This window comes from Notothenia coriiceps, unplaced genomic scaffold (assembly GCF_000735185.1).
Source record: "Notothenia coriiceps isolate Sejong01 unplaced genomic scaffold, NC01 NC01_scaffold00037246, whole genome shotgun sequence".
Lineage (NCBI taxonomy): Eukaryota > Metazoa > Chordata > Actinopteri > Perciformes > Nototheniidae > Notothenia > Notothenia coriiceps.
Genome location: NW_011369947.1, coordinates 7,144,007 through 7,156,343, shown reverse-complemented (window position 1 = coordinate 7,156,343; position 12,337 = coordinate 7,144,007). Strand labels below are relative to the sequence as shown.

General features: G+C 39.7%; 1 protein-coding gene across 1 annotated transcript in view; it reads right to left on the bottom strand.

Moving 5' to 3' along the window:
• Positions 1 to 112: 112 nt before the first annotated feature.
• Positions 113 to 12,337, bottom strand: part of mtm1 (myotubularin 1) — a 15,409-nt gene continuing 3,184 nt past the window's right edge. The window contains exons 3-9 of the mRNA XM_010794669.1: positions 9,576 to 9,731; positions 9,350 to 9,397; positions 7,976 to 8,068; positions 6,786 to 6,899; positions 6,516 to 6,692; positions 3,149 to 5,497; positions 113 to 3,099 (exon numbers count right to left, since the gene is read on the bottom strand). Coding sequence (XP_010792971.1) covers positions 5,309 to 5,497; positions 6,516 to 6,692; positions 6,786 to 6,899; positions 7,976 to 8,068; positions 9,350 to 9,397; positions 9,576 to 9,731 — 777 coding nt within the window. The 3' untranslated portion in view covers positions 113 to 3,099; positions 3,149 to 5,308. The remainder of the gene's footprint in view (positions 3,100 to 3,148; positions 5,498 to 6,515; positions 6,693 to 6,785; positions 6,900 to 7,975; positions 8,069 to 9,349; positions 9,398 to 9,575; positions 9,732 to 12,337) is intronic.

Below are 12,337 nucleotides of genomic sequence, written 5' to 3'. Positions count from 1 at the left end.
CAGTCATGGTATAATGGAATGATTCAGTAAACAAGGACCACCTTGAAAAGCAACACAAATCAAATATCTGAAATTGATCATTAAATAACATATGCAAAGAGCCAGAGTCAGAAATGCTTAAATTAATTTAATCAGTAATATTTACACAACAGGATCCATCCAACAAACTGGAGAGGATATAACATGATTCAAAGAAATACATTTGAAATGTATTCTGATTTCACTTTCCCTTGTAGATGACAAATTATCCTGAAACACATTTCATGTGTATTTATTAAAAAGCAGGCTATATTAATACACAAAACCCTTTCAACTACAATCCCCTAGATTAATAAAAGAGTACATTTGAAATGAACGTTGACAGAGTTCTCAGATTCATTGTGTGAACCGAAGGTTAAAAATCCCCCAGAGAACTGAGAGGAGGATGTCAGGTTGTGACAAGTGGATAGTATCCACAAGCTTCAGTTTTTAATCCTGGGTTAGCGAATACAAACCAAAGAAATGCCCTCAAAAATAAAACAAAACAACTTAACCAATGAAGCAGAAATCCACAATTTATACCAACAATTTCTGAACCGACATTACTTTCTTTTTTTATAAAACTGTAAGATTTTACACTACATAAAATAATTGTATTTTACAACAATAGAACTTTAGACAGTAAAATAGGTTTTGATTGAGGTAATTACATCATGGTGCTTGTACAAAGTAAAAAATAATAAAAATAGATTTTATCTCTTTTTCCCTAAAAACACAACCACCCGACCAATGCACTTTTTATGTTGCTGTGACTTCTTCTGTTTTTTGACCCATTACCCTCAATGAGATCCCGGCTTTCATACAGGACATCAACCCCTTGTCAAAAGTATCCATTTGGTAAACCCTATGTTATTTCACCTCTCTGTGAACATAGGGATCAGGTTGCACTCTGTAACCCACCCAGACATAGAAAAGTCATGTTTGAGATTTGAACACTAGCTGGTAGCCAAAGTCCTATTCTTTCGTGAAACTACGAGATCCAGTGGCCAATATCTGGAAGGCATGGATTCTTAAAAATAATGCGGCTTGAGAAATCTGACTTCCCCAATTGGCAACGTAGTTACGCAACGACAGATGTTATGGACGTTGATCTGCTATGGTGCTGTAAGTGTTGCTGACAAAGAATTGCAGGATGCCATTGAAGCATCTTTCCTAAGCATATAGAACATTTTAACCGGCTCTCATCTTGGCCAACACTTAAATTCTTCTACTTTTTCTTCTTTCATCAGTTCGGAACCTAAAAGGACTAATGGACTTCAGCTCTAGTTCAACCAGTGTTGTCCAACCTTGTTATAGAAAATCAAGAATTTTTAGCTGTTCTGAACATCAATACTGAAAGATGGAACAGAAAGCCAGAGGGGACTTAAATTGTTCAAACATGCATCTAAGATCAGTGCATGATTCTTGGACCTAGTGCATCTCTGTACCAATAGAAGTCGCTGCTGTTATTTATATATGACTGTTGGCTATAAGTTTGACCATCATTTTGAGTTTAAATTTGGTACCGTGCGACCTGTTAAGGAGTCACATAGGACTTAAAGGGGATCAGAGGCTTCCTTAAACTCAGCGTTAGGTACCTTGGCAAACGGCCTTATCCTAAACTCTGTACTTACTCGTGGAATGCCGGCAGTAAACGCCCATTTCCTCCCGCTTCAAACTGGCGCAGACCCATAAACAACAGCATGGCATCCTCCCAATAGCAAAGGATGCAGAGCTTTCCTCCTTTAGAACCCTGAGCTACAGAGCAGTCAATCTCAAACATGACCCAGGACAGCTGAAGTAGGTTCTCTCAGACGAGGCGATTCACACAAGAATCAAGGCACAAATCTGGACATGACATGACACACTTCCCAAAAATGACTTATTGCACCTCATTCACAATTGTCACACTGTACACACAATGCATCATCTCAATTCTTTGTTGCTTCCGACGTCCTAACAACCAAGGGGTAAATATATTGGGGTGTGAGCCTTCGTAACTCAAATTTCTCTCTCAACAGGAAGGCGTTTTATTTCAAGGAATTCAATGTGACCATAGAGAAAATATAATGGGGGGAAAAAGCTCCATAAGAAAAGTCCCATTCTTCTACATCCCACAAAGTGGAGGATACAACAAGTCCAAAAGAAGTGATTTGGTAAGCAACATAATCCCCAGCGTTCGACCCCTAGCATTATATTCATTTGGGAAAGAGGTTTTAATGAAATGATACAAGTATGGGGTCAGGTGGACATGATCGACAGTGGTGGTGGTCCAAGTAGATTTCCAGGTTTGTCTACCCTGCATTACTTTGAACAAATATTCAAGTCGAATTCACAACAAATCAGTGCGGTGAAAATAAAACGGTTCTCCCATTCATCTCAATCTTGGTAGTTGATTTTGGTGGAAGGCCATAGGGGATTCCGTAAAACTGGAATCACCTTTTGGAAAACCCAATGAGAGACTTCGGTGGCCGATCGCATAACCGGTGATCAACGCGCCATTGGTTACAGATGGGCCTTCAGCCAATGAATGTCACTCAAATCGACAAAGTGCCAATCCTACACTGCGATAGGACTGCGCCAATCACTGCCATGCCTGATTTGGTATAAATGCAGCTCCTTTTACTTGGTTTTATTCTCATTTTATGTAACCGACACCACAGCTGGCATCAGCGAAAGAACAGATCCGCTTTGGACAAGTTTTCTTTTTGATCCCTCTCGAAGGGATCGCAATGTGCTGGCAATAGAAATGATCACACTTAAATCCTCTATTGACAGATCTCCAGAAATCAAGCCTGTGGTATTTATTGGGGGCCAATGTTGGGAGACTGAGTTCTACTTAACATTGTAATAAACAGTGTAGTCATCATGACGGAGTGATTGATACGGTACATACATTATTTTTAACAAACCAAAATGGGAGCCCTTAGAGTTAGCAGCAAAATCTTCATATCAAACGATTCTGTTTCTGGCCACACACACACACACACACACACACACACACACACACACACACACACACACACACACACACACACACACACACACACACACACACACACACACACACACACACTCTCTCTCTCAAACACACACACACACACACACACACACACACACACACACACACGTAGACTTTCAAAATAGCACCAAAACGAAAGAATACTAAAGAATGTGCTTTGGACAGGTTGGTTCTCATGTGTTCTAATGGGGAATTTAATGGAAGCCCATTCCAATCAGGAACTAAAATAGTATAAATAAAAGGAAATACTCTAGGTAAGTCCATAGTGATCTATTATGTCAGAATAAGTCATTAGTCAATATTTTCACTATCTTTTTTTTTGCAAAAATATGATATAGCACTAACCTTATTTTTAAAGAACACTTTGATAAAAAAATAAATGTCTAAACTTTGTCTGATTTAATTTAAACCTAAAACCCTATTATTTAAATATTTCATCAATATCTATATTATCATTCCTATCGAATAATGTATTTTTTTATTTTTTGACTTCCATTAAATTCTCCATGTGAAATAATTTTTTATCATTTACTATTACATTTGTATGTTACTTTCCATTTAAAATCAAGGATAATTTCTCCAATTTTTATTTTGTTTTAGCTTTCGCCATCTTTGTTAGGTTTTGATAACCCGTTTTGCACAAATTTCCAAGCTAATATCTTCAGATAAACAGTATTTGCTTTGCTACTCAAAGCTGGATTCCAATTGGACAAAAACATGAGCAGAGAGACCAAGCAAGCAGTTGTAAACAAGTCCATCCAATGACAGTTACCTAAATTAATCAGATAACTGGCAAATGGAGAATAAACCCTTAATTCTGACTTAAACTTCCCTTTCTAATGTAAAAACTGACCCACATGAAACAAGGAGGGGATATATCTACACCTGTCCAAAAGGCACACGTGCTATGAGATTAAGTTTCATATGGGACTTTTGTTGTGGATAGAATATCTAGAATCACTCAGGTTTACAAAAAAAAAGAAAAGTAAAGGGGGGAGTGAGAGTAATTGGTTAATTTCTGCCCCCTGTCCCTATAACTGGTGCTGGTTTCAAACATCTTGGCATGGTAAGGCTATCATGGACCATGGCTGACTTTCATTCAGGATCTGAGAACAGAAGCACAAGAGGGGATCCAGGATCAGGGGCCAGCATCACTTCATGTCCCTAGATCATCTTGAGCATATGAAAATATTTCCAAAGTTACATTTATTAAAGCATATTACTGATTGATTCTAGCCAAACTCTTTAGTTGACTAGAAGTAATTTTGCTCTCTAGCTTAGGAAGTGCTGAACAATACTGCTTAGGTGAGCTTAGCTGTTAGCAGTGGCTAACCAAACGTGACAATGCTAGCTTTCATCGTCAGTCGATAAGCAACTAATTCCACATCAACCATCCAAATCTGAAACGCTTGATATATACAGCCGTTCCTAACACTTCCTCAAAGCAAAGGGAGCGGTGCAGCGCAGCAGGAAGTAGTGTGCGAAGTGAGAAACTTGATTAACATTTCGCTTTGTTCACACAGGACACCAACGCTTGTGTAGCGGGACAAAAGTGTAGCCTCGCTTTGTGCGCACTGTGAAATGTGTTTCCAAGAAATGTATTGTCTCCCTTTTTCATAACTTTTTTTCTGTTGACCTCATATTATTTAAACAATCTATTCTTACGCTTGACAAAAATAATCTGAGGTGCATCTCAGGAATTTTCATCGGGGAGTGGAGTTGGCAGTTCAAGATCTTGTGAAAAAGTTAAATTGATGATAAAACTTTGAGTTTAAATGTCAAAAAAACACAAATTTGACTTGAACCTGTGCATGAGAGACTCCACGGTTAGCCTAGCATAACAAATGAAAGCTAAAGGGATCTATCTATAGAAGAGAATAAATGAACGCCTATACACATCCACTGTGTGCCCTGTGTGTAAAAGCCCTTGGACCGAAAGCCACTGAATGTCTTTAAGGCTTCCCTGTGTGGTGAGTGTGTGTGTGTGTAAAAAATATCTTGTGACAAGGCTGTACTGTGACATATTGCATAAATCACCCTCACATGTTAGAATAACCCATCAAATCTAAACTCTTGTAAGCATTCTTTGTTACGTATTAGTTCCCTGTGTGTGAGACTGACAGGAATCAGAGGACATAAGTGCAAGTCAACAAGTAGATGTGTGTGTGTGTGTGTGTGTGTGTGTGTGTGTGTGTGTGTGTGTGTGTGTGTGTGTGTGTGTGTGTGTGTGTGTGTGTGTGTGTGTGTGTGTGTGTGTGTCACCAGCCCTCAGAGGGGAGTTTGTAGTTGTGTGTATTGCTGTGGTGGTGTGGAGGAGGTGGAGGAGGAGGAGTTGGGGGTGTTAGCCAGACGGGAGGAAGGGGAGGAGTCGGACAACTGCAGCTCCTCCAGCTTCTTCAAGTACTCGTCTCTGAGCGCCAGCAGCTCCTTGTAGCGCTGCTCCACCGGGCTCTGCTGCTGCAACACACATACACACACACAACACACTCTTTACTAAGGCGTCACAGAAAGATGTTTTAAAAAAAGAAAATGTATTGAAGCCATGTTGAGGTTTGCGATTAAAGCTTCACATATGGGTCATCATTTATAACAATCACACTAAAAATAGTTTTAAAACCAACAAAACCCCTGATTTGAATGAAGTTCACCATCAGAATACATGAGGAATTCATCAACTTGATTTAATAAATAACCTGTCAGTTTGTGTCTCCCTTGCAAAATAGTACATTATTCATGAAAATGCGCTTTTTTAAAAGCTGAACACCAACAAATATTGAGTTATAGTTGAATATTTTGGTGATATAAATATGTTGTGAATTATGTAAAAGATTGAATCCATCTTTGGAAATAGATTTTGGACTTTTGGACTTATGCTAGAGATAATACATCCTGACATAAGCTGCTCATAACCAATTGCCCCTTGCGGGATTAATAAAGTTGTTGATTGTTGATTAGGATATATGTGTGGCTTTATCTTTACCTGCAAATGTGAGGGTATATAGGGATTAAAACGCAATGGACAGTTACGAAAAAAGGGTTGTTAAATGTCGACAACAAAACATGAAATCTAGCATTTTAGCACAGCCTGGTTGTCTATAAATATCCTTGGGAAAATCTATACTAAATAAAATAAATATATTTGTTCAAGTCTCAATCAAAATAGAAATGTCCCATACCATTGGAACTTTTTTCTCCAATCATTTAAACTATTCTTTTCATACAGTGGCTATAAAAATGGTGACGCCTGCTCAATTGTCTATTCCTTTTAGTTATGGAATGATGACACAACATTACAAAGTTGTCTAGTAGTCACCTACTGCATGCCCTTGTTCTGATCAATTAGTTTCACAAAGAAGAGATAATTACTGCCGTAGATACAGTATCAAACAAACCCCTTTAAAACTGATACAAATCAAAATTGGTCTGGGGCCTAGTGCAGATCATAGTATAATATAACACACAGAGGCCCTCCTACCTGTTGTCGGATGCGGGGGTTCCAGCGGATGTAGTACGTTACCCACAGCTCTAGGTGGCGCATGCTGGCGACGGGGTAGAGGACCCTGCCGGACTCGGGGGTGTAGAAGGGGTTTAAATACATCTCCGTCTTACTGTTGACCAGAGACCACAGAGACACCGTCTTCAGCCTCACCTCCTGGACAGAGAGAAGAGAAAGAGAGACATTTAGAGATAATCCTCTGCAAGTTAAAGTCAGCTTTAGGGAGGGGCGGGAGTGTTAAAGTCTTACGTGCTGGTCTCGTGCACTCTCACAGTTGTAGAGGAAAGTCCCGAAGCAGCAGCTGTAGAGATGATCCAGGATGGTCAGCAGGAGGCGCTCATTGAACTCAAAGGCTGTAGGAAACTGAGAGGAGAGAAAATTCAGCCTCCTCATCTCAGCAGAATGTAGGCGTGGTCTTTAAGATAAATTCCTTGTTTTTGTTATACTGTGAATAGCACCGCCATGAAGTGATAAAGTGCGCCTACTCAGGGTCCTTTTTTTGTTGCGGTGCAATTAACTGCACACGCAGAGCTGCAACCTGTGTTCTTCTGCAGCGAGCACCATGTTCAGGTGAGAGGAAGGCGTGAAAATGTGGGAGGTTTGTTCAGACGAGGCAGAACAAATATATTTTGGTTGATAATGAGGCTCAGACGTCAGGATTAAAGATGCTAAGATTCAGACAAACCTCAGATCCAGTAGATTTGTTTGAATCAGTTCAAGCAGGAACATCTGCTAATCCTTAATATAAATAAAAATGAATTAATAGATATATTAATTAAAGCTATGTAATAAAGAAAATCAATAATAATAAAATGTATTTAGAGGCACCTTTTAAAGCACCCCAGCACACCTTAAAATGTGAAAAACATTCTAAAAAAAGGTTAGAAACAGCGAAAAAGGACAGTAACAGAGAACATGTAGGGAAATGTAACTCACTACAGTCTATTGACTCTCCCAGTACGAGTTGTCCACAGCTGCTTGATTTGGAAATTAAAAACCTCTCCTTCAGCTCATTAAATCCCAGCACGTTTCCAAAGGCAGCAGGACACACATAAAACTACAAATGTGCAGTCTCTCTGCTGTGTTTATTAACCACCACAACCTCCAATATATATATTTATAATCCGCCTTTTTGCACTTTGAGCTGCTGCACTTACATATACCAAAATAGCAAAATAAGACTCCCACGAGTTCTGCTCACCAAAGACATTCTACTCTGCTTCCACGATTTAAAGAGTGCAGCGGTGTCTTTTCAGGAGGCTGTTTGTGGCAATTTCATCTAATTAAACCCCAACTGCCGGCTCTAGCTATAAATATGGAAAAGCCTCTCATCTTGGTTTAAATTAGAATATTATAGCACCCATGTGACGGATGATAGAAATGCCTTTAAGGGTACATTCCCACACGATAATATGCAGCGTGATGATTCAGATACATACCTGTTTAGTCATCTGCCACACGCAGTCGATGAACTGCACGAAGATGGGGGATCGGTCCTGATCCGCGTGGTTCTTGTCGCCATGACCTATCCTCTACACACATACACACACGCTTAACTAACACTTTTTTTAGATATAGGGACAACATTCAAGATTGAAGCTCAAATACTTTATAGTGAAATGTATACTGTAACAGGTGAACTGTAGTTTTGGCAATACAAATCTTAAGTCTCCTACAGTGCAACATACCGAGAAATAAAGCTAGTGCAAGAAGAAATAGAAATAAAATAGTGCAAGAGAAGGGTGCAGGGGACCCTAAAGTTCAAATAAATTTAGATAAATAAGAAATGAATGTAAAACTAAATACTGTACAGTGGAATAAAACAATGCGCATAGAATTGTGCAGTGATGATCAATGTTTTGTAGGCTGACCCAGAATGTAGTTTCGCCAGGGGGTCCCTCTACAAAAGCAATGGTATTTCAGTATGTTGCAGAAAATAAGATATGTGGCACTCACACATTCAACCTTTTAGCAGGATCATTTCCACAAATTAACACCACTTTGTGATTCTTAAGCCTAAATACAATTGCCCGAATTAAAAAGCTAACACTAAGCTAGTGAATTACAAATGACGTATTATATATCGGAAAACAAAACGTGAACAACTCTGCAACTTGTGTTAACCACAGACCTTATTTCAGGCTTCTAACCACAAACACGTTACAAAAACCTCTGACTTGGAGACGAAGGAACCGGAAGTGGTCAAATGGTTAGTTATTTCTGGGTTTCAGGACCATATAGTAATAACATAAATTAATATGTAGACATCAGGCTTCATACACTGTTTCACCATTGATTTTCCATGACTTCTCCATGACCTTTAGCTAATTTTCCATGACCAAAAAAAGGGCTCTTTCTCAGCGGTACCACTGAAAAATGGTTTATTTTAACATGGAACAGTAAAATAAGGTCTGCATATGAAACATGTTGTGCCTATCTAAAACAAATCAAATAGGCTTACTAGCTTCTACAGGCTAAAGCAACTAAAATCTCTCACCAGAAAAATACCTTGTCAGTTAAATGCCATTTTACGTTTCTTTACAATACGATACAGTATTTATTAGATGGATAAAATATAAATTATATTTGATGCAACTTTAGTTAAATTTCCATGACTTTTCCAAAACTTTGGGAAACATATTGTTTTCCATAACTTTTCCAGGGCCTGGAATTAGCTTTTTGAATTTCCATGACTTTTCCAGATTTTGAATGACCGTAAGAACCCTGAGACATTCAGCTTTGCTAAATGGTAATTATTGATATTAAAAAAGACAAAGCTCAACCGATTGATTCTAAAGAGAGGAGTTACTTACCGAAGCAAATTTGTGCCCAAAGCTGATCCACTCCTTCTCGATCAGCACCTAAAACAACACAGAGCTTCACTTCCTGTCCATTCATCTCACTAAAGCTTCAACAAGAGACATTCCATTACTGTTAAGTGCAGTGAAAGCGCTGCACTGGTGCGATTGAAGCTAACTGTGCTGCTCTCTGGTGTGGATGAGCACTCTCCTGTCATTATGCTGCTGTGCTGTTACTGACCTGGAAGCCTCGGAGCGTTCTGTAGTGACTGTCCAGCATCAGCATGGCCAGAGAGGTGAGCTGAGCGGTGCGGTCCCAGCCGTCGCTGCAGTGCACCACCACAGACTGTCCGCTGGAGACCTTGTCTGCTACCTGGATGGCTCCTGACAACACCAGCTGCACACACAAAGGACTTTTAGAAACCAGTATTTGTATTTATATATTTAAGAGGGGACAATGCACATTAATTAACATGAGCACTTGAGTCCAGCATTTAAATGTGCCAGATTTAGCCATAGGGGCCAATGTTTATCTCCACTCCCTGGCATGGCATTGAAATAAAAACAAACAAGAGCAGATCATCACAGAAAAACACTTGAGCCCAATGACAGCACATGGGCACAATTGACTCACGATTGCAGCACATATGCCCAGTTAAAAGCCCTTTTTAAAAACCTATTAATACGCAACAAACACAAAAGCCAAATTACAGCCTATAAAGTAGTTTAATAAAAACAAAGTCATTTGAGTTTAGGGGCCGGACTAGTACAATCACAGCATAATAACCTATAAATAACGTGAACTCCAAATTGTTCATTAGCATATTCTGGAAATGTTCACATTTAAAGAACAAATCTTTTAACAAAATATTATGAACAACCTGATAAATAAATCCAATTCTATAATTTAAAGAGCCTGTGACACGAACCCAACAACTGTTGTGCAATGAAATAGTGGGCTACTAGTAATCTCGAACCGTCAGTTTAAATAAGAAAAAGCGATACCGTTCCGATAAATATCAATAATTTCGAACATCGCGGGAAAATTCCTTCGACTCATTTTGAGGTTTTGGGGGAAGCCGGAAGTGACGTCAATGCGGGAACGCTTCACTGTGCGGCGTGAGAGCCAAACACGGACAAAGTGTGTTGTCATGCGTAGAAATGGTGAATTACTGAGTTTAGGCACGTTAATAACGTTTTAATGAAGTTGACTACAGTATATTCATATTTGTCAGTGCTTTCAAGTCAATTCGGCGAACATAAACATAAATGATCGTGGTGAAGATGATGATTAAATTAGGATAAAAAATCGGTAGTGAGAGCTGCTGAATTTCCTCCCGTCGGATGTGATATAAAAACAAATCGATTATTTTTGTAGTTGTAAACTCAAGTGGATGAAACTACATTTATTAGTGCTTTCATGTAAATTCGGCGAGCATATGATACATTAAATGATCGTGAGGATGATGATTTAAAAATATTTTGTTTGAGCCGGTCTGCAATTCCTGATGAGAAAACAAACCTTAGCTTTTTGTAGTTGCAGTCAGTGGTGTAGTGGGCGTTGGACGCGGGGGTACGCCGTACCCCCACTTATTTGAAGCATGATTTCTTTTTTTAATAGTCTAATACATCTAAAATCATTGCCAGTGTTATCAGTTGCAAGTGTGTGTTTGTTGTAATAATGACGAAAACATAATAGGCAGATTTCACAGTAATTATAATAAAAACGTAGCTCAAGCATTTATGCAACTTGATTTGAAGCGTGTGTGTGTGAGGGGCAGAACTGTGTGTGTAGGGTGACCAGGTATCCCGCACTGTGCGGGACTGCACACACAGCATTTTTATTATTTGTCCCGCGTCCCACACATTGAGACTATGTCCCGCATTTGAGTGATAGTCGCGCAGAAAGGCCGCCTTACACGAGCACTGAATAGGCTGGCCGTGGGTGAAGCCATGGCCGGGTAGCCCTAAGCAGAGCTTACGGTTAGCAGGAGGCGGTGACGTGGGTCCGGGTGGGTGCATTTAGACAGTTGCCCCTCTCGGAGCGACCCCCCTTTGCCACCCTGTCACAGGGCTAGCCTCACCCTTAATTATTATTATTAGGGCACGGCTAAACGTAATTAAAGGGGTTGTAACACCATTTTTTTTTTTTGTGGTGCAAAATTAGGTACAACCACATTGATGTTGGCTCACCACATCAACCCCTACAAAAATGCCCCCACCGCCCCAGACACCTGCCCTCCTGTGACCGTCTGTGATACCTGCGCGAGCACTTGACAGTATGCTCCGCGAACCCTGGAGACACGGAAGTCGCGTTAAATGTACTAGCAAAATCTGTTATATTATTATTTCCCGCCGTGGGCAACCGGCGCGACAGTCGNGAGGGGAGTTTCCACTGCTTGCTACGATAAACCAGGTGTATAATGACTAGTAAAGACAAATAATTAACAAATAAATATCTGTATTGACACAGCAACGTGTACACTGGTGTTATTAGACTTGGCTACAGACTTAGTGCAGCTGTAACTGATTGCAGTTCCCACTGCTAGTGAGATGCTAAGGTTTAATTTATAAATTAGGCAAAGGACAGTTGCCCCATGCCTTCAGCAGCAGCAGGCCATTCACTTTGATTTTATCCCGTTATGAAATGTCATCATTTCGACAATAAAGAAATGATACATAAACGTTATCTTGCACGTTTTATCGAACCATCTCCGTTTCTAACTTTCAATATAATTTTAAAAAGAGATCTCTCTCTCATCTGCGTGCGGGGGCGGGGCCTCAAAGATATGCTGCTTCGCTGTGCACACAGTTCTGCCGGTAATGAATATTACATTTTTGTGAGGAAACTTTTCCACCAATAATTCCAATAAGTATTCCAAAATCTATTCACTTCAGGTTTACGAAAGTAACTGTAATCAGATTAGTTGTTTTTCAAATGTAACGCGAGCTGAATACAGTTAGGCTACTTGATTTTTGTATTCTGATTACGTAACGCCGTTA